At 39.6% G+C, this 25,565-nt stretch overlaps 2 protein-coding genes across 2 annotated transcripts in view; one reads left to right on the top strand and one right to left on the bottom strand.

Moving 5' to 3' along the window:
• Positions 1–14,629, top strand: part of LOC136678985 (LIM domain kinase 2-like) — a 39,540-nt gene extending 24,911 nt beyond the window's left edge. The window contains exons 7-16 of the mRNA XM_066657213.1: positions 2,442–2,653; positions 3,029–3,215; positions 3,491–3,577; positions 5,060–5,191; positions 6,454–6,510; positions 7,400–7,465; positions 8,096–8,270; positions 10,890–10,945; positions 11,193–11,350; positions 12,358–14,629. Coding sequence (XP_066513310.1) covers positions 2,442–2,653; positions 3,029–3,215; positions 3,491–3,577; positions 5,060–5,191; positions 6,454–6,510; positions 7,400–7,465; positions 8,096–8,270; positions 10,890–10,945; positions 11,193–11,350; positions 12,358–12,559 — 1,332 coding nt within the window. The 3' untranslated portion in view covers positions 12,560–14,629. The remainder of the gene's footprint in view (positions 1–2,441; positions 2,654–3,028; positions 3,216–3,490; positions 3,578–5,059; positions 5,192–6,453; positions 6,511–7,399; positions 7,466–8,095; positions 8,271–10,889; positions 10,946–11,192; positions 11,351–12,357) is intronic.
• A 136-nt stretch (positions 14,630–14,765) lies between these two features.
• On the bottom strand, positions 14,766–25,338 carry LOC136679787 (phosphoinositide-3-kinase-interacting protein 1-like). Its single transcript, XM_066658464.1, has 6 exons — positions 25,172–25,338; positions 24,652–24,783; positions 23,483–23,599; positions 21,022–21,216; positions 19,779–19,857; positions 14,766–16,475 (listed from the first exon to the last, which is right to left on the bottom strand). The coding sequence occupies exons 1-6, from the start codon at positions 25,236–25,238 to the stop codon at positions 16,259–16,261; spliced, it is 807 nt and encodes a 268-aa protein (XP_066514561.1). The 5' UTR covers positions 25,239–25,338; the 3' UTR covers positions 14,766–16,258.
• Positions 25,339–25,565: the final 227 nt, after the last annotated feature.

The raw sequence follows: 25,565 nt of genomic DNA, 5'->3' as shown, positions 1-25,565 counted from the left end.
AAGAAGGACAAGTTAATGATGAATTATGCTAATGTGGTTTTGTTGGAATGGGGTGCATCCACTACTAAAGGTGGAGAAGATGAGCTAGAATGCATGGAATGTAATATTTTACAAGCTAAGAAGTTCCAGGTAGCAATGAAGTTAAGGTGATTATGCCGGTATGTGCATCCTGCATACCTAAAGGTAGAAAATAAGATTTGGAATGCTAGTACTCTAATATCTCAAAGGTTAAAGAGGACTAACTAATATGATGCTATGGTACTTATTTTATAAGGGTGTGTATCTACTACTAACTGAAGACTTGAGTCGACAGGCTTGTCTGCAAGCACTCTAATATATCAAATGCGTGGTGGTGATGAAAGTAAGATAATTATGTGGGAATGGAGTTTATTCACTGCATGGCAGCCTGTGTCAGAATGGTCATGCCAGCTTATTAGATTTCACAGGGTTTGCACAGACCCCGCCAAAGCATCAGAAGCTGTAGGTACTGCCAGTTACTGAAACTCAAAACGTCTGACAGATGATTGGGCTTTCAGAATTGTTTTGCCTGAGGATTGAGGATTAAATTCCCTTTTACATTCCCCTAAGACTAGGCTCATAAGTTAATTGTACAGCACCATTTATAAAGGTTTTACTGAAGGGACAAAAATGGAAATGGAAAGTGGGTGTATATATAGCTCACAGATGTTGGGTTTTGTTGTAGATCTTAATTTTTAAGTCAGATTACATTAGTGTTAAGTTGCATTTTGATTAATTGTTTGGTTGTTGTGGGACTTATATGACCTATTCATTCAAACTCCCTCAACTTCGTTTTATCCTTCAGAATTAAACATTTTGCACTTTAATTTTGTAACGATTGTATTTCTTTTCACTTTCAAAAAGCACTGAAAACTGACATAAATCCTTAAAACCTAAGGCTAAATGGGCAGGGCTAAATTGCCTTCAGTTTAAACCTTCAGTTTTCCATTATAAGTGCCCTGTAAATTTCAGTTCTTCTTGAATCAGGTTGCTCGTGTTTGACAGAGGGAGTGTACTTTAGTTTGAAAGCAAGTCAGAAGGAAATTCTGGTCTGATTCCAGTTTTAGAATGGTGTGTCACTCAGGTTGAAATGCTTGGTATTTTCCTATTTGATTTGACTTGAGAGAGATGCACATTCTGGATTCCTCATGTTCATCGTAAGTCATGTTAAATCTGTGATGTAATCTGATTAGACACATAAACATATTATGCAAAGATGTTTAATGAAGCCAGTAGGTTATTTTTTATCTTTAATGGGTGAGGCCTGAATCATACTGAACCTTACTGCTTGCTTACATAGCTACAAGCTAACCTGCTTTACCTGAAAATGTTAGTGCTCATAGATATCAGTGATATTCATTAAAGAGTCATTAAAGAACCTCATGGACCTGAATACTTACTCACTCATGTTTAGCAGAACAAACATCCTCTACAAGAGGGCGCTGCTAGTGCTTAAATATTATATGGTGCTTTACGTCAGTGACACTGTTTTTCCTTTCTGACCGAATGAACTATGGTTCTTGAACTGGTTTTGTTAAGCATTCTAAGAATCTTGGTGCTATTCAGCTCATCTTGCTGCATTTCTACCAGTTTCAAAAAGGAACCAAGAAATATATCATAATTGCAGGGAATTTTATACTGCTCCACTGCTCCCTCACAGAGCTAATGTCTGTTTAACCAGGACTGTGCCATAGTCGTAGATAAATGGATAGAGTCATGCTTTATCCAGTGTTTTTATAGAGAGTTCAGTTGACAGTGACACATGATATACATGTGTAGACGATGCTGAGTTCTGAGACTTCCTTCTGTGCCTGTGAACAAGGTAAACAGCAATGAAAAGTAGCCAACGTATCTCTGACCACTGTCACAGAAACACACAGATGGAGCATTTTACTGTTTATATTTCCTTGCAATTTACTTTTAAAATCAGAAATCGGATTTCACATTTTCCATGTTCCTCATTTCAAAACTATTAAAAAAAAAAATTTGGCAGTCTGGTAATGTTTAATATGTGATCACTCTTCTATTTTGTCTTGCATGCTCATGGCATTTATAAACAAAGCACATTGCCACATCCATCGTTTCAATGAACATGGTACAGGACCCAGTCATTAAAAAAAGTAGAAAAAAAATAACTATTAAACAACAAGAAGACAGGTGATGCATGTTGGCTAGTGACACTGATATAATTTTTGCAAGTTATTAATGAAGGTTTTATAAAGACTAAGTTCAATAAAAACTAGAAAGGTAAATTCACATTATTCACATATTGATTTATCGCGACTATATTTTTGTCATTATCATGCAGCCCTGCGTGGCATTGTGTCACATTGTTATTTCACCTCAATTTTATTCTGTAAATATTTCGGATGTATCCAGAACTGACCTCAAGATTAAAATCAAATTGTTATTGGCTGTTGTAGGTGGAAGACCTTATCCACAGGACCAGTCAAACGCTGCAGCTGTTGATCGAGTATGATCCGGTCAGACAGAGACTGGACAGACTGCGTCTGGGATCCACAAACAACCGCCTGGGTGTCCCGGCTGCATCACGCCTACGTCTATCTTCTCCTTCAGATGCAGTGATCGAAAGAACGGCAGCTGACGAGGGCACGCTGAAAAGAAGGTCTCTCAGGTACAATAACCATGGCTGCTTGCAGTTTGCTTACTAAATTTTAATTCAAATATTTAAAAATACAATTATTGGGTTGCACTGGGCACATCATACTAATTTGAACCTTATGAACTGTATATTTTTGAATGTTCATTCTTGTGAAGCATATTAACTAAGATTTGTGGATGAGACTTACGAGGTTTTTTGACACTATGTATCATAAATTCTTTGGATAGCATTAGTACCACTGTGTACTTCTACTCTTATATTTTATATATATATATATATATATATATAAAGTATAAGGGAGGTTGTTGGATATTTTCCCCTGTTTTTCTATACCACTTTTAAAAGATATTTAAGATTTGATTAAATGGGTTTAATTTTAAATTACAGGCGCAGTAACAGCATCTGTAAATCTCCGGGTCCCACCTCTCCAAAGGAACTCCCAGCACTGGCACGAGACATTGGACGCTCAGAATCACTGCGTGCTTCCTCCAGTTGCTCCCATCGCATCTTCCGACCCTGTGACCTCATCCACGGAGAGGTGCTGGGCAAGGGCTTCTTTGGTCAGGCCATCAAGGTCTGTCCACTCATCATTCTTCCTTTTCTATTCTTCATTCTTAAGCCCACAGACCTTTGGTGGCATCAGGTGTTTTAGATCCTGTTTTCAAAACTACTTTGTTAAAGCAGGAGACTATAAGACAAAATGGTCACAGTTGGAAAAAAAATTGTTTATATTTAGCATACAATACTGCCATTTTTTTTTTCAGAAACCGTATTTCTGTCTTAAGAATACAATGACACTCAGTATGTTAGAGGTAGCTGATGTATGATTGGGAATTTTTTGTCCAATAGGTCACCCATAAGGCCACAGAGGAGGTAATGGTGATGAAGGAGCTCATTCGGTGTGACGAAGAGACTCAGAAAACTTTCCTGAAGGAGGTGAGATTAACTGCTTTACTCCAGCACTTTACACTGTTACAGTTTTCAGAGCTGGTTAATGCTAACTGCAGCTCATAAACGGCTAGTGGGTGCTTGTTAAATGACATTACAGAATAGGAAAGCTACCAAATTGTGGTGTTGTCCAGTGAACTTTTATTGGCAGCAGTTTGAAATTAAGCTTCAGCTAGAATTTTTTGCATTGTGTGATTTGGTTAGACCTGGCTAGAAATAGGAATTGTTTATGAATTGAATGTTTACGCTGAGCGTTTACCACACGTGAAAATGACAGGAAACAGAGGCACTACACAACCCAGTATGTTCAACCCAATATGTTCGACCCTCAGTCAGACCCAGAGAAGAAGAAGAGGAGTCACCTGCACAGAGCCGGTCCAGACTTTCCTGGGGCCCTAAGCAAAATTTTAAATTCTGAGCCAAAATGAAACAAATTTTTGACAATTGTACCTGACCCTCCACTAGTACTCTCCCTCCTTTTGGTTTAGAATAAACAGCCAGCCATATACAGAACAAAATGCAGTGTAAACAAACCATTTTTATTTAAAAAAGAATATATAAATAGTAATAGTAAGTAACCTTTATACTGTACTGTTGTGTTTGGGAAATTTTAAACAAGTATTAGACCGTATAAGAACATCAGTATATGCTTTGAACTTTTCAGCTTCAAAGTTTGGTTCATGAGACGGTGGCACTGCGAGGCTTTTAAGGTTGTGAAGAACAGCTGGGCAGTGCATGCCACCTCTAAATATATTCCCACGGCTGTGTACATAGACTATTATTTATTAACAATCCAACTTCGAGAAGAACAGTCACAGGTTTACCTCACTGCTTTTCTTGCAGCTCAGTCTCGTGGAGTCTTTTTTTTCTCTTTTTTCCATTTCCTGAAGGATAGTTTCTCTTCATCTTCTGATTATACACAAACTCTCCCTAACTTGAGACAAGGGGGCCTTCGTTAATTTGCGGGGCCCTACTCAATGTGCCTTTGAGTGCATAGGTCAGTCAGGCTCTGTCTGCACAAACACCTTCACCAATGCCAGGATGATTCAGTGCAAATTTCCCTAGCCATCCAAATGGCTCGCAGAAGCATATGATTCCTGACACCAAACTCTTTCAACTGACTCACAGAAACCGGATGGAATTTTATTTTTTATTATTTTTGGCGCACTTAGCGTTTATAAGAGCAGTAGAGACCCAAGTGGAAACACAAAAGCATGCAAAAAGTGAGTCCCCTTTGAAGGTAGTCTTTATAAAGATGTTTTTAGCCTTTATTTTTAATACTTTCGAAGTCTTCTGACACGTTAGAAAGACTATGCATCGTTTTCTATTATTCAGTTAAGTGCCGTATTATTTTTATTTTTTTATTATTTATTATTTATTATGCTCTTGTCAAAATGATCTATTTAAATAGTGAAAATGAAAATGACTGAAAATTGACTTGTTAGCATTTTTTCTTTCTTTTTTCTATAGGTCAAAGTGATGCGAAGTCTGGATCACCCAAATGTTCTCAAGTTCATTGGTGTGCTGTACAAAGACAAGCGGCTCAATCTCATCACAGAGTTTATTGAGGGTGGAACCTTGAAGGACTTCATAAGGGACATGGTATGTCCAGACAGATAAATCACCCCTCCTACTGTTCTTCTCTTTCATTCTTAATAAGCAGATCTGGTAGTGGCTGCACAAAGTTTAGCCAGACATCGTGTCTGTAACTCGCTACCTCTAGTGTCCTGGGGTAAACTCTGCAGACGGAGAAAAGTGAAGGTACTGAACAATGAGAGAGCAAGTGAAGGGTGGGGGAGAAGGCGGAGCAACAGGGAGAGGGAGAGAGAGAGCGATGCATGTATTTAGAGAGGGAGAATGGAATGCAGAGCGAGGGGAAAAAGTGTTTCCAGGTGAGAGAGTTCAAAGAAATGTTGTTTTCCTTGCCTCCCACTGTGGCTGGCTCCAGCACATGGTCTGCAGATGAGGAGCAGGTCAGCACACAGGTTGCCTCACAGTGCTGAGAGGGCTTTTCTCAGCCTAGGGCATTCAATATTTGTATTTGTTCAAACATTTGTAGAGACTCCTTGAAATTAGTGAATACAACTGATTGTGGAACTCGATGCTCAGCTGTGTATACTAACGTTGCAAAGTTGGCACTTGAAATGCTGTTGCACATGAGTCAATGTTGATATTGCTCAACACAAAGAATATTATTTTAATGTTTAGTGTAAACTAATGCTACATGTAAATTTCAGTAGTTATGTGGTTTATAAATAGATTTTATGTATAATATATGCAGTGAACACTAAGTTATATTGTTCTGGATTAAATGCAGAAGACCCATTTCATTGTATATTCCACAATGACAAATAAATGCATGTTTAGGTTTTTTAACATTTAATCTAACAGACTTTAGCAGTTGATGTCCCCCTCTAGCTGTCCAGTGACGTATTAGCACAGTATCTTGCTGGTTTCACATGTTCCAGAAGAAGCATGTGCTGGCCTTCACCCTCCCAGTTTGGTGTCATTGTGATAATAGGGGAGTCTTCGAAAATGGGTGGAAAAAAGTGTAGTATTTTTATATATTTTTGGTTTTAAAATAACTTACTTGAATCTATATCAGCCTGGAAATTGCATCCCTGCCTCCGACAATTTAGTGTGTTCACCTGTGTTCAGTACTGAGGGAGATTTTTGTAATGCCACTTTGAATCACATGGTGCAGCTGTGATTGTTTTTGGATTGCAAAGCTACCTATTGACACACTATATAACCCCCCCACCCCCCATCTCTCTCCCTTGTTCTCTCTCTTGCTCTCACTCTTTGTCACTCACTTTCTCACTCTCTCTTGTGCTGGCTCTCCATCTTTCACACACATTCTTTAGGACCCATTTCCATGGAGGCAGAGGGTCAGCTTTGCCAAGGGCATTGCTTGTGGAATGGTGAGTAGTAAACTTGATTCACTTCAATGATTGACAGTGGCTTTAGTGACTGTTCACTGTTACATATACATGGCATTTACACTGGTCAGTGAATAACTAGCCTAAATGTGTTTGAAACTAACACATAGAAAAAACAATTTCATATTTGGCTTTGACTTTGGATGACATCTGTTTAGATTCTTTAGAAAATTATTTTAAAGTTAAAACATCTTTTCCAGTATAGGTTTGGTTTCCCTTCTTTACTGTATGCTTTGTATTCTTCTTATGCTTCTACTATATGCTTTGTTTTTATCTTATGCTTTTACTATGCACTGTTTTTTGAAAGTCCATACTCTTTACAGCTATCTAGCTAGAGATCTCCACTGCATCCATTACTTTGCGCTTTCCCAAGTTCACATGCATTAACATTACTGTCGGTCCCGATACTATAGAAGCACTTCTCTAGCTTTCTGAATGCGGACAATCTTTCCTTTAGCCTAGAACACTTTTGCTAATATGATCAAACTAAGCCTATTATTGCTTAACACATTTGAATGTTACTAATATTATCAGTAAAATAAATTCTTAATTTTATTTTTATAGGAACTACAAAAATGTTACTTTTATTAACTTGTTACTATTTGCAATACTACAAAAGGTATAGAAATTAAGTTTTGTTTGAAGTTAAAAATGAAGGTATTAATAAACAACAGCTTGACAAATGTGTAATGTCTGGGTAAAATGTATTATGTATTGAGTATCCCTGTTTATACCATCGTTTTATTAGTTATATTTCCTAATCTGCCCCATCCCCACTTTTGTCCATAAACAACAGAAACTTGTTACATAATGTTTTTTGGCTCCATGTCGTCCATCCTTTGCTTATAAACACAGTTTTGTGTCCTTTCAGGCATATCTGCATTCAATGAGCATCATCCATAGAGATCTCAACTCACACAACTGCCTGGTGAAACTGGTAGGTGACACAGTTAATGCTTGCTTCTTAATCTCTTAATGTAGCAGCCCCTGATTCACACAGATCATTCTCAAAAACATTCAATCCATTTGTTTTCACTGCTGTGAACTGCAGTAGTATGTGTGTCTGGAGTTAAAGAATGGGCTTTGACGGTGTTGAAATGGTGTTTTTGTTCCACTGCTGGAGGATTGGCTCTCCTGTCCCCGGTGCTGATTGGCCAAGGGAGGAGTACTTTAGCCTTCTTGTCAGCACAGACAGAGGCTGAGAAGGTGAAAAACAAAAACAAGTTATGCAAGAGTGAGCGAGAGACAAGACACAGAGTGAGAAACAGGCAGAAAGAGAGAGAGTGAGAGAGAAAGACTGCAGTTTCTGAAGATTCCTGGTTGTGTTATGAGGCTAGATAGAAGAATTGATGCTATGTCAGCGTGCTACAAAATATCAGTATGAAGTGTGAGTGAGTGAGACAGAAAGAGGAAAAAACAACAAAATGAATAATTCATGAACCTCATCATAAGTGTTCATCACCCATAGCCCACTGTGATACAGTTGTGTATCCGAGTAAACATTCAGATTCACTGTTAAAAAAAGAAAAGCTCTAACTGTGGTTGGTGCTTGTTTTTCCATTTGCAGGACAACACAGTGGTGGTGGCAGACTTTGGCTTGTCTCGACTTGTAAAGGACGACAAAGTGAAACATCCACCACCAGACAAGCCCAACAAGAAGAGGTTATTCCGCCGCATTGACCGGAAAAAGCGATACACAGTCGTAGGCAACCCATACTGGATGGCCCCGGAAATGTTGAACGGTTAGAAAAGCTCATATTCATTTATTTTCACAATATATTTAGATATCATTTGGACCCAGTGCCCAGCAGATTTTTACATCAAAAAATGACAATTTGACAAATATTACAGGGTGGGCCATTTATATGAATACACCTTAATAAAATGGGAATGGTTGGTGATATTAACTTCCTGTTTGTGGCACATTAGTATATGGGAGGTGGGAAAATTTTCAAGATGGGTGGTGACCATAGTGGCCATTTTGAGGTCGGCCATTTTGGATCCAACTTTTGTTTTTTCAATTGGAAGAGGGTCATTTGACACATCAAACAAAAGGGAATTTCACAAGAGAAACAATGGTGTGCTTTTTTTTAACATAACTTAATTCTTTCATGAGTTATTTACAAGTTTCTGACCACTTATAAAATGTGTTCAAAGTGCTTCCCATTGTGTTGGATTGGCAATGCAACCCTCTTGTCCCACTCTTCACACACTGATAGCAACACCGCAGGAGAAATGCTAGTACAGGCTTCCAGTATCCGTAGTTTCAGGTGCTGCACATCATGTATATTCACAGCATAGAAAATAGCCTTCAGATGACCCCAAAGATAAAAGTGTAAGGGGGTCAGATCGGGAGACCTTAGGGGCTATTCACCTGGCCCACGACGACCAATCCACTTTCCAGGAAACTGTTCATCTAGGAATGCTCGGACCTGACGCCCATAATGTGGTGCATCATCTTGCTGGATAAACTCGGGGAACGTGCCAGCTTCAGTGCATAAAAAGGAAAACACATCATCATGTAGCAATTTCACATATCCAGTGGCCTTGAGGTTTCCATTGATGAAGAATGACCCCACTATCTTTGTACCCCATATACCACACCATACCATCAAGGTGTGCAGCACCTGAAACTACGGATACTGGAAGCCTGTGCTAGCATTTTTCCTGCGATGTTGCTATCAGTGTGTGAAGAGTGGGAGAAGAGGGTTGCATTGACAATCCAACACAATGGGCAGCACTTTGAACACAGTGGTCAGAAACTTGTATATAACTCATGAAATAATAACATTAAAACCAAGCAGGCCATTGTTTTTCTTGTGAAATTCCCAATAAGTCTGATGTGTCACATGACACATCTCTCTGAGGCCAGGAGTCCTAGAGGGCGCAACTGGCCTCTGTCTCTCTGCTCATGGTGCTAGTTAGCATAGATGTCTGTCAGCTGACGTAACAAATCTAGTCAGCTTGTGTTCTCCTCCAGGGCTTTAGGCTGTTCAGTGACATTACATTAGCCCCAGTTCGAGAAGAAGGGGTGCATTGACCTAAGGTGTCTCACAGGAAGCATGTGTTCACCCATACCCTCCTTGTGGCACCGTGTGCAGTTCGGGTGAACTACTAATTGGTGGAATTCAGAAAAGACAAGGGGGATTAAAAAACCCTCATTAAAATGGAGATTCAACAATTCTTTAAATGGTTTGCATTATTAATTTATTTAAATGTAAAAGAAATTCAGGTTATTCTAATGTGAAATGATGCACTGTAGAAATGAACTGACACAGAGTTTATTTAACAATTTATTTTTTATTTATTTAATTTTTTAAACAGGAATCCAGAGACCATTTTATATAAATGTAGCCGTTTCATTTGCACTCCTGAACCACCAGGGAGCCTCCACATTTTCACACATACTGAATGTTGATAATGGTGAAATTAAGTGATACACAATGAAATTGGAATTATATCAATATCGGCATATAATTGATTTTTAGATTATCTGCATCTGACCGATGCTTTGATTTCGCCGATATTCAAAACCAATAATTGCTGACACATTTATACTAGATAAAGACTAGATGAAGAAAGAAAGACTGATTCACATGTAGAAAAAAGAAATGGCACCTATTCTTCCCCCTCTGACAGTGGGAAGCTCTTTTCTGTATTACTATACTGTAGAATAGTTACACTGTAATATTCCTGCTGGTATTTATTTGTGTTTAATCCTTTGTGTTTAACATTCATTTATTTCATATTAATATTTGTATTAGTTTGAGGAGATCTTTAATTATATTTAACTTGTAAAGCTGTGACTAGACTCTGTAAGGAATAGTTGGTTAACAATTTTCTCAGGAAACACCCTTTATGTTATTGTTTGTGAGCAGTTGGTAGATAAAATGTTATAAAGAAGTGGTACATTTGTCAGTAATGTTAATCTAGGGGGTCTTATCCTTCTGCATTTTATAAATACATATATCAGTATCTGAATCAGCAGATATGTGCATGGATAATATCAGATGTCACCATCGGCCCAGAATTCTCATATTGATGCATCCCTATAGTGAAATTTAATATCAAATCCAGATTTCTGGATTCTCTTTTGTCTAATTCCATGTAAGCTCCCCTTATAACTGCAGACAATTACAATTCCACATTAGTTAATTTCTAACATAGTGTTGTCTATAAAAATGAACAAAAGTACAGACAGTTCAAGCTTCAGGGTGGTGTTTACTGTCTGTATGTATGCAGTTTACTTTTGGCCATTTATATTAATAAGTGTTTGTAAATTAGTATTGGTTTTTGGACTTTACACTCGCAAATAACAAGAAGTTTAAATGTAGTTTGTCTCTGACCTTTGTGTGGAACAGGTAAACGCTACGATGAGAAGGTGGATGTTTTCTCCTTTGGCATCGTACTCTGTGAGGTAAGATGTGGTGCTTTTGAAGCTTTGTTTTGTTGTTTCTTCCTGAGACTTCTCTCTTCTTTCCTTTCTCTACAGTGAGCCTGTTTTGCATTCTGTGGTTATTCCAAAAGGATTTATGCAAATCTGCAAATGTGAAAAAAGCTAGACATATTCTCTCTCTCTCTCTCTCGCTCTCTCTCTGTGTGTGTGTTGTATTTGCTTCTCATTCACACAACGTGGGTTTATTTTTCTCTGTTTTTGGCTGCAGATCATTGGGCAGGTGTACGCAGATCCGGAGTGTCTTCCTCGGACTCTGGACTTTGGGCTCAATGTGGGCAAGTTTATGGAAAAGTTCCTTCCTGAAGACTGCCCACCTGCTTTCTTCCCTCTGGCTGTGGCCTGCTGTGACCTGTTTCCTGACAGTCGGTGAGTGTAGTGCAGTAGCTGGAAGTGCAAATGTTAAAGTAGGTGTGGTCAGCTCCTGGAGACGATTACACCATGTTCACAACATACAACAACATTTCACCTCCCACCAAACTGTTTCTTCCAAAACTATATCACAAGAAGACACCCATGATTATGGTTTCACCACAGCAGTGAAATAAGCAAAACAACAGGGCAACAACCAACACTTTGGAAACCCATCCTCTAATGGTTGTTCATAGTGTATGTGTCAACTAGCTTAAGGGAGAAGAGCTCATCTGGGACCATCCTTGGTGTCCTATGTGGAGCCAGTATTTTCATACTGAACGTCTGGATGAAGTGACGTTAAAGTTTTCGGCGCACCTGTCGTGTTTGTCTTTGTTTTGACTTGAGCTGCAATTTAAGGCATACGTCAGCAATAAAAGCTGAATTCCAGTCAGCTTTGTCAAGCATTTTCTCATGTCCTCCCATGGACACACCCAAAGGAGCTTTTTGCGTTTTTTCACCGGTTGTTGTACTCCCTCATTATGAATCTCCCCTGCAGTGAATGACCTGCATATTTCACATCAGTTTAGTCATTACTGGGTTAATGGAAGACTATATTCTTTTACCCTAAAAGAACACTACCTGCATTTTCCCTTCCTTGTGAATATATAATCTCTAGGGATATTTTGCCACACTTCCAAAGTTTAGTCTTAAATGTTTGCTTGAATTTTTCAGGTCTGTCAAGTCTTGTGCGCATGTTAAGAGTCCCTTTTTTGTTCTGTATCTTTGAATAATTTAAAAGAACATTTCAGACATATTTAATTTTACCTACAAAAATGTAAGAAATCTTTAGTTTTGGAGACTGCCTTTCGTTTTAAGTTCTCTTTCTTCCTGCAGTGCGTTCGTTACCTTGTATCTAAACTCTAAATAAAGAAATATTAATTGTACTTAATGTCTGTTAATTTCTGCTAATTAAATATACAAAAGATGTGGTCTCTTAACATTTTCACGTGTCTCCTCTCCAGGCCTACATTCGAGAAGCTGGTGGACTGTTTTGAGGCCTTGGCGCTGAATCAGGAACTGGGCATCCATCTGCCAGCCGAGTTGGACGAACTGCAGCAGAATCTGTGGAGAACTCACGGCTCAAACACAAATGACTTCTCTCCCGACCCCAGTCCTACCACGCTAGTCCCAGAGCAGCCCACCCTGGAAAGCAACAGCACGTAGCCCACGGACACAAAGCTCGTCTGGACTCTGCGACCCCTGCTCACTGAGAGCCTGCGCAATGACAGCTGGAGCCAGTGACCAAAAGGAGCAGAAGAAACATCCCCTTTCATAATAACTAGCACAGATGTGTTTACAGCACCTGGAGCTGTGGAGATGAGATATAGTGTGGATGGCGGTAGGTGGGCTGTTGGCCTTTTCTATGGGCATTCTAAAACTGCTGACTCTCTCAAGAGAGCAGGCACATTTCAGTGTTCTCCATGTTCTTCATATTCCTTTTCTTTTCTGCACGAAGGGGTTAGTTTTCCTGTATGATTACAGACTAATTTGGGATTTCTTGGTTTGCCGATTCTTTACGGAGTGCCTGCAACTGGAGGCGTGATGATGACTAATGTGTAAAATGAATCAAATGTCTGAAACGGCATGCAGCTGCTAGCGTAACTTCTGCTATGATCAGAAATATTTAATGAATCTGGACAAGTGTAGCATTAACATATTTTTAGACATCCTGGAGCCAAGGCTGTCTAAAGATGTGCTCAAGTCTTCACTAATCAGTGGGTGTTAAATGCTAAAGTACACAAAGAGTAAGTTTAATCCTCAAATCCAATAATTACTGGGCCAAGCTGCCCCCTGGTGGTTGATTCCATGTGTACACCGCTCTAAAGGGATCAGCATAAATCTCTTAAATCTCTTATTCACTATTTATTTAGGGGCTGCCTACACAGGGACTCGGTGACACATGTAAACACTGAATAAAATATTGAAAGATTATTTCTTTCATATTTATGAACAGCTTGAGATAATGAATCAAGATTGAGATAATTAAATTATGTTTCATCTTAACTGTTGTAAATTCCTGGTTAAGAACATTATATATCGCTTCTATTAAATATTACACGTCTTCAAATTAAAGCAATGTATGTGCATTTATATTTTGTATATATTGCTGTATTGTTTTAGTTTACTTCCTTTAGTTCCATTACTTATTTAGGTCCTCGTTAATGATGATTTGTAAGTTAAATAAATAAAACAAATCTGAATTTGAGTCCTAAATTGTCTTAGATTGAGTCCTTAGAAAGCAATGTGATTTATTCGTAATACTGAACACTATTCATAAATAACGAAGCACTGCTTGATTTAAAGGCACTCCTCTGCCATCGTGCATGTGTCAGATCTCTGTGTAGGTGGGTTTTAAATCGAGTGTAACTGAAGTCTTTTGCCTGCCTTGTTGTTATATAGCTCTTTAATTTCAAGTATGATGTAAATAGAGTTCCCAAAGCAGCTGCACATCGTGATACCTGTAAAGCTGTTTGATAAATAGTACAGAACCCTGCAGTCCTGGTTTTGATCCCTCTCTCAAAACTGGAGCTGGCATTCTTGTTTGATTATACTTCTTTGACATCGGTGTGAGAATTGTAAAAGCTGTATGATTAATTTTCTGTAACAGTTTTGGGAGAATATGGGTTTGCTAATTGCAGAATTTTGTAGAATGTGAAAAGTACCATTTGTTTTCCCTTAGCTTTACCCTGAGGTACTGTGTACAAAATGTAACCACTACAATGTCTTTTACCTTAGTGTTTCTTACACTAATGTTTCATGAATAAATGATGAATGAGAAAATGCAGATTTTTTGTTCTTCAGTGGCCCATTATTATATTCATTCATTCATTATCTGTAAGCGCTTATCCAGTTCAGGGTCACGGTGGGTCCAGAGCCTACCTGGAATCATTGGGCGCAAGGCAGGAATACACCCTGGAGGGGGCGCCAGTCATTCACAGCGCAACACACATTCACTCTCACACACACATTCACACCTACGGACACTTTTTTTGAGTCGCCAATCCACCTACCAACGTGTTTTTGGACTGTGGGAGGAAACCAGAGCACCCAGAGGAAACCCATGCGGACACAGAGAGAACACACCAACTCCTCACAGCCAGCCACCTGGAGCGGGAATTGAACCCACAACCTCGAGGTCCCTGAAGCTGTGTGACTGCGACACCACCTGTGCCATTATTATATTGTCATCTGAATAAAAGCCACCACTAGATGTCGCTATTGGTCACATTAAATTACACATGCTCCTTGTACATATGTCTGCAAGTCAACCCAATTAAAACTACTAGTTGGTATCAAATATAATCGCTTGAAGGTTAGAAACAAATAATTCACATTAATAAAGGACAAGAGGGCGTTTAGATTTCTGATGGTATTATTTTTCTGTCACAGCAGGAAAAATCTGCCAAACATAAAAAATAAAAAGTTCTTTCAAAAGTATATGCATGTGTATTCTGGTACATCAAGACTGCAGAGGAAAAATAGAATTCAAATTCCAAGCCATAGCAAAATAAACCAACCTCAATCTCACACATTTCTCCCCAGTGACTGAATTCCGTCCGAGTGTAAGGAGCTTTAGGACAGGACTTTGTTGGTCTTTTCTCAGGGAGAGTATGTGAAACGGATTTGCAGAAATCAGAGAATGTTCACGTTCTATCAGTTCCACCATTCAATAATCAACAAACCTTATATCATCAATATTGGTGAGGGTCCCATTTGCAGCTGTTCAGTCCTCTCCCCTTGACGTCTAAACCTGTACTGAGCCTTTGAAATAAAGCACTGTTTATGAAGGGCACAGAGGTGCTGAACCACAACAAGTTGTAACAACTGGTCCCAAACCCCCCTTTCACTGTCTAGACACTTCAAGGACTCCCTCCCCAAACATAATCACCTCAACATCAGAAAAACCAGGGACATGCAGAGACTGTGACTCCACAAAACTAAGGCCATTTCTATGGAAACCCCTCGTATCACTTCACTCCTTTTCCTTGAACACAGAGTAAACACTCACCTCATGAATAACACTGTGCTGACTATAGATTGTGACCAAAGTATATCAGCTTTGATTGCTAACTGCAGCCACCACTCACAGAGTGCTGGATAATGGGAGGCACAGTAAGGCTCCATTCTTTCCCTCTCATTAGCAAAATGGACTTGGGGGAAAAAACCACAGTAGCCGACAATGGGAAAGGAATCCCTTTTCCACAAACATTTCAGTTTAAACTCTAACACACAGCTTAACCTTAAATGAGTGTGTGGTACTTGCTAATGGACTGGCGTGCATGGGCATGAAGACTAGAGAGTCATTGTGGTCCATTTCCCATACAATAAGTAGAGTCCCAAATTTCACACTTGCATTTTATGTACTTGTGCATGTGGATACGCTTTCAGAATCTACTGCACAAGATCGCTATTCACAAACGCACACTTAAACCCACGCTGCATATGTGGCAAAGCATATTATTCCACAGGTTTATGAACTGCTGATGCAGTTTTGCAAATATTGGGAAGGGTTCCTGTCACAGTGTGATACAGTATATTTGCACAATAGCAGTCTTCCTAAATACAGAAATATCCAGAAAGATTTAGATGCATTTCTCAAATAAACAAAAGAAACCCTTCTGACATGCACTTTTATACATCCCCTCCGTCTCGTGTCCTTAGCAGAGTCCTCCTGCATCCTTCTCTCAGGATGGCCATCATTAAAAAGTGAAGGATGCCAACTGTCTGTAAATGTCTTCCCTTCTTTCTGAACAGGAGTTTTTAGACCAGGAGAGCGACAGAGAGAGTAGCTGTAGTGTTGGTCCGAAATGTTGCACAGTTTTGTAATTGTATCTTTCCCAAATCTATCCTGTGATACATCTCTCAGGCTCCAGGGGTTCCAGCAGGGTTTATAAGTGGGTCTCCACCCTCGACGGTGTCCCGAGTGGGGGTCTGTGCGCTAGGCTCAGCAGTGATGACAATGGTGTTCTCGTCCACCAGTTCACAGGTTGGGTTGGCAAAGGCAGAGAGAGGGAGTGTGATGCGATGCATCTCGCGCTCATACACTCGCTGCTCATGCTGTTTTTTCAGGTCACGACCCCTGCAGAGGAAAACACAAGCTCGGGTCAATAACAGGTAAAGTGTTTCTTGTATATGTGCAACAGTTAAAGAATCCTGAACACATCCCTCCCCTAAACTTTAGCCATGTTTTGAAGAATATAATAACAGCTGTGTACTCAAACCTGCTAATAGTGTGTAGGTGAGATGCAGAACAAAACTCAAAATGGAGTCTAGATACTTCAAAGTTTCTTAACAACTCATTTCATTTAACTGCAGTCAGGAGGCAGCATTTAATCGAATTCAAGAAGTCTTCTATTACATAATGCAGTTATTCAACACTCTCTGCACAGCTGAGGTTCGTTTTGCTCTTAAAGATTTTCACAGCATTCTCTGAATGAAAGGAACATGTTCTGGTTCCTCTTCAGGAACAGCTTGTATTTGATTTCTGAGAGGATCTTTAGAAAGTGGTATTATATTTAGAAGCCCTTACTGGGTGCAGTGTGGAGCGCCAGCACAAGACTGTGACTTGGTTTGCTGCCGAGGGCTTGTGTGTATTTTTAGTCGACACCATTAATCTGCTGTAGTAGTGTGGAGAGGCTGTATTCGACCAATGAAGTAGCAAAGCTGAGCCAGTGGTGCAGGCTCAGACACTGACAACAAAATGATGGATAACCTTCATTCCCAGCATTTATTAGAAGCAGTACGGGGTGATGATGCAGTCTGAACAGACAGACGCTCATGGCAGGAAAGGGCGACACCTTGGACATTCTCCTCTTTCACTCTCCTCATTCTTTAGGTTTTTTCCTCTCTCTTCCTCAGTCGCCTCCTCTCTTTTCCTTCTCAACTGTGATGAACAAGCCTGCAGTGTGTTACACAATCATCCCGTCTCTCTAGGTGCCTGCAGTGAGCACTGTATTAACAACGGTTCAGTGTTCACTAGGGTTGGGCGATGCAAAGGGAACATCTTATACCATGATATTTGAAAAAAAATTAATTTATTGTCCACTTATCCAATTCAGGGTCGCAGTGGGCAAGGAGCCTACACAGAATCACAGGCCACAAGGCAGGGATACATCCTGGAGGGGGCGCCAGAACGTTGCAGGGCAAAACACACTCACACGTTCACTCACATACAATTATATCCTCTAAAAATGTGTTTTGAGCTGGAGTTTGCTGTAAAAACTCTGCTGTGGTGTGCTAAACCACAAGTGCCTGTTATGCTTCTATACCGCGTAGAACCCGCCTTATTTCGCTTACTTTTGAACTCTTCTGTTCCTCCAGTACCAGTCACTAAAATTTACTCTCTAGCAGTAGTGCAGAAGGTTTTGAGGTCAAACCTTTCCAGGTGAAACAGGTTAATGACAAACTGAAAACATACAAGATATACAGAGCATATTTGGTGGAGAAAGTAATAATTGTGGTATAATAGGTATTCTTCACAAGATAATAGTTAATAATATGTATTTAGAGATTCAGTGCAGTATTTCTTCCTGCATTGCAATAAATACATTCCTCATTCTGCTTACTCTTCTCCTTGTTCACAAAGCAACTTACATGCTAACAGCTTCCCTTCATGAAGAAACATCAGTTTACCGAACATGGTAAAGTGAGTGGGTTCTAAGGCCAAGTAAACATGCATTACAGAACACGCAAAGAGAACTAAAATTCAGGCAAAAATTGCTGTAGGATGGGAAGCCTTCAGTTGTGTAAATAATAGATGACTGCTCTCGTATTATTTCATAAATGCCTTGTAATAATCCATTGTTAAGGATGCACACACGTTATGTGCACAGGTCTATGTAGCATCAATTACATCACATCTGTAATATTATTATCAGGTTGATTGTGAATCATCTACAATATCTGATTACATCTCCCTGTTCCTCAGATCTAATTGCCATGTAATTACTATGTGATTCCTAATTGTATTCCTGTACTTAGTAGCACATGGGATATCACTGATTCAAAATACACTTATAATGTATTGTATATAATGTATATAATGATGAAATAAAGAGTTCCTCTACAAAACTGTATGGATGACATAACAGACCTGTCACAAGTGGTAAGCTTCTCAACATTGCGTGCTGCCTATGTTCATTAGTATTGAGCCACTTAAACAGAAAGATAATAATGACAGAGGCAGATAATCACAACTGACACACAGGCAGAGACAAAAAGCTTCAAGGGCAGCAGCCGGGTGCCCTGCCAGAGCTTCCATTAGACACAAACAGAAGAGTGGCCACTAACCATTGATCCAAGGCCAAACCTGGTTTTTGCTGATGTAAACGGACCAGGTCCATTTTCTCTACAATCATGCCTGAAGTAAGACTGAAAAACACTGATCTGAGAGCAGATTTGTGTAAGAGTTTAACTGATACATCATTTGTTGAACCCAATCTACAAATATTAAGATTAACTGATTTAATATTCTTGGTAGAAAATCTGGTAGTGTAAATATAGGATTAATTATCAACATTATTTTAAGTACAACATGAAATAACAAGGTCCTACAGCAGTGACAGTCCTGTGCTTCAAAAGTCACTATTATCATTTCTCCTATCCAGTTCACTTCAGTGTGTGCTCAGTCAACTGACTGGAAAATAAGCTTATATAAAGTAGATAAACACAAAGCGCATCTCTCTCTCTCTCTCTCTCTCTCTCTCTCTCTCTCATGGGATACAAATGAAAATGAAAACAAATGAAAACTGTAAAAGGTTAATGTCGATGGATTTCTTTGCAAATTTCCTTACATATCACATATTTATAATTTTTTTTCCAGATTTCTTTCCCCCACAGAAAAAATATGTGCAGGGATATTTTCTACAGACCTGCAAAGTCGCATTTTATCTTCTCTCAATCTGAGCATATGTGTACATGTTTTAACGTGTGTGTGTGTATGTGTGTGTGTGTGTGTGTGTGTGTGTGTGTGTGTGTGTGTGTGTTTGTGTGTGTGTGGGAGGCCTTGCCTCCTGCTGAAACATTCTGTTCCTGTACTCACCTTTGCTGAAAAGCACACGTGCTCATGTCCCTCCCATAATCTCCACTTGAGCTCTCAAAACAACCCCTCCCACACAAAATGCTTAAAAACAGACAGCATTTCACAACTCTCAAAACATCCTCTACAATTAACCACAGCAGGACACTCAATAGCCGTTAGGAACCATGTGAGGTTTTAAAAATGTTTATGCAATTACTTTAAACCAGACCAGCCAGTATTTTACAGTAGGTTTAATTCTGCTGGTCTCTTCCTGCCCTGCTTCTGAACAAGCTGTGCTTTGTGGGGGTTTTTTTCTTGCTCAGTAAATAAAATGCATTATTGTGTGTGAAACAGAGTACTGACCGTTTATAAAAGTAGCCCACTGTGATTCCCACTCCCAGTAGGATAATGATTCCCATCATTAAAATGGCTAGAACATAGCCTGAAAGAGAAGAGCAGAGTTAATCAGCATTTAAGAGCCAATCATTAAAGAGTTTAATTCACGTTTTACAAAACAAAACAAAAAAACATTAAAAGCAGCAGCAGCAGCAAGAGTCTTACAGCTTTAAAAAGGCTCTCATTGTCAAACATTATTTTGAATAATTTTGTGATATTGTCTAAAACAGTGGCACGCCAAATGACTTTAAAAAAATGCCACTTAACTAAAGTACTAATTAATAACTGAAAATCTGAAGCTGAAAAATGTTCATGTGTAAACTACATAATGTTTCACTGTTTTCATTTTTAAGCTTTAATAAAATCCAACACGGTTTACGAATAAACGGTAGTTCAGTAGGAAGTAGGAAAGGCTGGGGCAGCATTCCCTTGCGTCTTATTTCCAAGGAGGGAACACGATCTCCCAGTATTTTGCAAAGTCCATGTAAAGAAAGCCCAGTTTCAGCTTCTTATTGATCGTAAGCGAAGGTTAGAGACAGACGTGAGTAATTTGGACTTTTTTGCAGAAAAGGACAAAGTGGAAACGAAGAAAAACAAACCGAGACCAACCCAGCGAAATACACCTAATGTGGCCGATCTTCGCATCATTAGAGTCCAAAAACACTGTTTAACAGAGCCACGCCTCCGTCACCTACTGACACAAGTGCTGAGAGCTGCTGTGAGCACCTGCTTCAAGTGTCACACTGTTCTCACCTATAGTCTATTAAAGTGTATATTAAGCTCTCTTCATGTTTCAGAAATGCTTATTTCCCCCAATTTGTACCTATATGTGCTCATAAATGTATAATTGTGTATAAGACCTACTGTTTAGGCCTAATCATTTGTATGTGCTCTATAGATTTTTTTTTGTAGGTAGGGCTTTGATTTGATAACAGGTGATTCTTGGTCTAAAAAGTTTGAGAACCACTGGTACACTTTCAGTGGTGGTTTTGGATTATAAATGAATAACTTTGTTGAACAGTCCATTTCACAACCAACGTAAAGAAATGAAGATTCGGTACAATGATGCATTTCATATCTAATCATTCAGAATATATTATTATTTTTTTTTTAATCCGTTTAATCTACTCCGTTTGTAAACGCATACAAATACAGCAGAGGTTGGGATTCTGACTTTGGAACATCCCTACAGTAATCTCCCAGGACCTACCTGTAGTCCCCAAGTCCTTCTTCTTCTTTGGTCCAGTCCTGACCCTCTGACTGACCCCCATCACCGGCTGCACTGCAGCGCCCTCTGGTTGAGCGGGGACGGACTTTGTCTGGTCCACTGTCTCTGACTTGCCAGAGGTGGGCACTGGAGAAGGGGCCGGAGCAGCTGGTGGCAATACTTCCTTCAAGCTATCATCTGTGGGTCAAAAGATCATATGCCTGAATACATATTCAGACAGGTTTTATGAGATAAAATCTGAGTTATTCATTTTGAATTAAGTGTGGATTTTTGTTGCTCTGAAAAGCCCCCTCTGTTATTAGCTCTGAGTTGGTAAGTACATGTCTTTCAACTGGCTGCACGTGTGGGGTCTGAAAAGCATTCACTGCTGTTGTAGAGAAGGCACATGTTAAAGTCACTGACCTTGGATTTCATAAAAACATATATGGGTTTACATCTTTTCTGGACTTGAAGACAAAGCATAGATAGACTGTCTCTGCTCAAGCAGCTTTTATGCAAGGCTAAACAGTACATCATAACAAAACATTTATAGCAGTATTGGCTCTTGCAAAAATATTAAATTACAGAAAGCTACAATATGCTAACCTATCATCAAATACGTGTGTTTTGGTTTTGTGAGCATCTTGACCAATCACACCTCTAGGTTCTCCCCATGTCTACATGGGTTTCCTCAGGGTGCTCCGGTTTTCTCCCACTGTCCAAAACAAATGTCGGTAGGTGGATTAGCTACTCTAAAGAGTCCCTAGGTGTGAGTGTTCTATTCTGGACGTAAATACAGAGATAATTAGTGTAATTGTAAAAATGTTGAGTCATTTTGCCTTGTATGCTGTATTATATGAATGCCTCAAGTCACATATCATCTCCGCTAACAACTTTCTGTGAAGTAGATTTATGCATTTAACCCTTCACAATGTCTGGGTCTGTTTCATCCACTAAGAGCAGCTGATTTATTATGTTTCCCTGCAATTGAGCATTAACATTTCACAACAAACCAATTGGAATGACTTAAGGGCTTTTCTGAAAAAACAGGGGACTTCCTTTATAACAGACAGACTGTGCAAACTTTGATATTCCTCTCATTCCTTCGCTATGAGCAAATTACTATGAAACTTTATGTTTTGCTTTTAAAATAAGCAGTGCTATACACAACAAGCTATAATCAATCGTGTTGCAGAAACCAGATGATCCACTTCCTGTTGTCGTTGTCCCCACCCACTCACGCCTTTAAGAAAGTTGTTTACCAACTCTGCTGGAGTTACACTGCATGAGGTCACAACAGGCCCAGCCATTCAGCGCCTGTCTCTGTGGTAAGCATTAAACTCTCATCCAATCAAAGGCAGAGGGGCATGTCATCCCCCTGTACTTGCACAGCTGCTAAACAAGTTTTCTTGTGCATGTGACTCTTTGTCTTTGTCTCTGAACAGAGGCCAAGCCTGATATTAATGTTTAACTTGATCTGTCTTGGCCAACACAAAAGCTAAGGGCAGCACTTAGAAAGCAGCTTGATTTTTAGATGAAGAGTTACCAACTGGCCCACTAAACTCAATAACATCAGATAACTCTGTTAATGTCCTTATATGCCTCCACTTCGTGTCCTTACACTGATTAATCCAGCAGCTTGACTTTGTTTTTATACACACCAAGGCTACAGCTTTAGTAGATGGCCAAATAAGGGGCTGATGAACAGGACAAGACACACTCTGAAGAGGGCAAATTGCAAACAAGCTCAGGTCCACCCGAGCCTGCTGAGTGTGTCAAATGTGGACACAACAATCATATCACAGTCTGAGTGTTTACTCTGAGGGAAAACCTAAAAATACACTCAAAGCTGGAGATGTTTTCTGAATGTTCCCGCTAATTAGGGCTTCAAAGTGTGGTGCAGTGTCCACTGGAGCTGAAGCTGCATATACTGTGAAATTTCTACATCCCGTTTAAAGCATTTTGTGATTTTGTAACGGAAATGCAAAGTTATGTAAATAATAATAGCATATTAGCATTATTAGTCTTAAAATCAGGACATTTTCTTTGCTCATCAGAAGAGATTCAACGCTGTGCTTTGAAGGACTGGCGCCCCCTCCAGGGTGTATTCCCACCTTGCGCCCAATGATTCCAGGTAGGCTCTGGACCCACCGCGACCCTGAACTGGATAAGCGCTTACAGATAATGAATGAATGAATGATCCCTTCTTGTCATGTAAATTTGCATGTTAAAGCATGTTTTCTGTAGCATATAATGCGAATTCACAATTCTTTCCTCAGCTCTTTTGACATGATAACTGCTGTGTACTATTAAAAATGACATTTGTTATTTTATGCAACCACACTTAGCCTAAAAATTAACTTCGTCTAAAAATGGCAAGAACAAACTGCAATTATTCTAATGTGTTCACTGAAAAAGAACACTGTGTTTATGCATAAGTTATGAACAGATCTAAAATGGCTACCTTGGCAAGAATCAATGGTGCATGCCTCTCTCTCGGGTAAACCATCTGGTCTGGAAATGTAGCACCAGGGCCCATCAGAGCCATCAGGATTACGACAGAAACTATGGTCCCCAACACCTGCGAACAAAGAAATAGTATGATTTATAGAACAATACAGATTTGAATGTAGGAGCTGACAAAGCTTTTCTATCTGACCTTTATAGAGACCATCAAAAAGAAACTGAATTAAACGATTCAGTGATATTTTCTCATAGAAAAGCCATCCATTCATTGTCTGTAACCGCTTATCCATTTCAGGGTCACAGGGGGTCCAGAGCCTACCCGGAATCACAGGGATCACACCGTGGAGGGTGCGCCAGTCCTTCACTGTGCAACACATTCACTCACATATTCATACTTATGGACACTTTCGAGTAGCCAATCCATGGGTTTTGGACCATGGGAGGAAACTGGAGTACCTGGAGGAAACCCACATGGACAAACCACTAAACTCCTCACAGACAGTCACCCGGAGCAGGACTTGAAGCCACAAACTCCAGCCTGCTGCACCACTATGCCGCCCTAGAACACCCATTCAAATAAACTAAAAAGTTAGCTTTGCTAGCTGTATGTTTCTTTTTCCAATCTTTTCCTATCTTTTTCCTATGTACTTTTGTACATTTATTGCAGTGTGCAAAATCAGAGACCAACCTTTATTTACTCAATAAAGGATTAAATTATCTATCAAATATAAGTCATTAATGGGCGGGTGGGGTGAGTGTGAGAACACCACTCACTGCAGTGTGTCTAAAACCTATTTGCGAAGAGAAAAAAACAAACGCCCCCCCAAAAAATAAAAAGAAGAAGAAAATTGGTAAATCTAACAAAGAAACCAATTTCAGAAAAGACTGGCTGCCAGTCTTTAACATTACAAAATGTGTTTCTTGGATTGTGAGAAACAGAAAATGCAAACAAATGAACTTTGGAGATGTAGAAAAATACACTGCAGATGCTGAAAGCTTTTCTTTTCCCCAAGTTGTTGCCACTATGAGTTTCTTTTAAACTTGTGTTGTCTTTTTTTCCTGATGTTTTAAAATGAATTATGTATAATTTTGCTTGTAAGGAGATAAAGGTGGTGTCTGACTTGAGTCAAGTTCTGCAGTGCACATAGTTAAAGGGATACTTCTCACCTGCGTCTGAATCTGCGTGGTTCTGAACGTCATAGTCTCTGGTCGTGTTGATCCAGTTCAAACAAAGCTTTCCTGAGGAGGATTTCTGTTGCGTTCCTCTGTACTCCACACCGCCGGAGTCCTTTATACATTCTGGAAAATGTTCAAACGTGATGAAGGAATATAAAACACAGACCTCATTCACATACAAAATACAGGGTTTGAAACACCATTTATCAGAGAAAAACGAGCAGTATCCAGACCAGCGGCTAATGCGTGTGCAAATTAAAGTTGATATATTATCTAAGCATTATGTTTCCTTGGTTTTTTATCGCTAATATAAAACGTTTTCCCAAAACGCCTGCTTTATTCACAATGACCGTTGCAGGATAAGAAAACTGTGAAAAGAACACGAGGCTGTGCATTCAGCCTATAAACAGATAGAAACTAATAAACTGACGACAAAACACCGACACCTTCCCGGACTAACGCGTTTTAAAACTTTTAAAAAGCGTACAGGAGAGAACAAAGGGTTCCTTACCTTCGACTGGTGAAGAAAAGGCAAAAACAAGGCAGAGAAGAAAGACTACGTGTCCAAGAGTGGTCATTTTAACGCTTTATAGCGTGTTTATTAGCTACAGGCTGCAGTTCATATCGATTTAAAGCTGCACTGAGCTGCGTGTTTTTCTCAACGAAGCTTTCAACCTCTCTCTCTTTTTCTCTCAGGGTAGAGCTCTGTTCGTAAACATCCCTCTCCTCCCTCCTTTTCTCTTTCACTCCCTCTCTACGTCAGCAAAAAGGCTTTTTCACCCCCAGTGGCAGGCAATTCCTCTGTACCAAACGTTATTGTACAATGGTTAGTAAATAATCATTCTTCTATGGTCGCTGCACCGAGGGATTTGCCATTTTCTGTGGCTGTGTCTCTGTTGTGGGTG

This window comes from Hoplias malabaricus, chromosome Y (genome assembly GCF_029633855.1).
Source record: "Hoplias malabaricus isolate fHopMal1 chromosome Y, fHopMal1.hap1, whole genome shotgun sequence".
Lineage (NCBI taxonomy): Eukaryota > Metazoa > Chordata > Actinopteri > Characiformes > Erythrinidae > Hoplias > Hoplias malabaricus.
The sequence above is the reverse complement of the archived record's forward strand: the minus strand, read 5'-3'. Positions and strand labels throughout refer to the sequence as shown.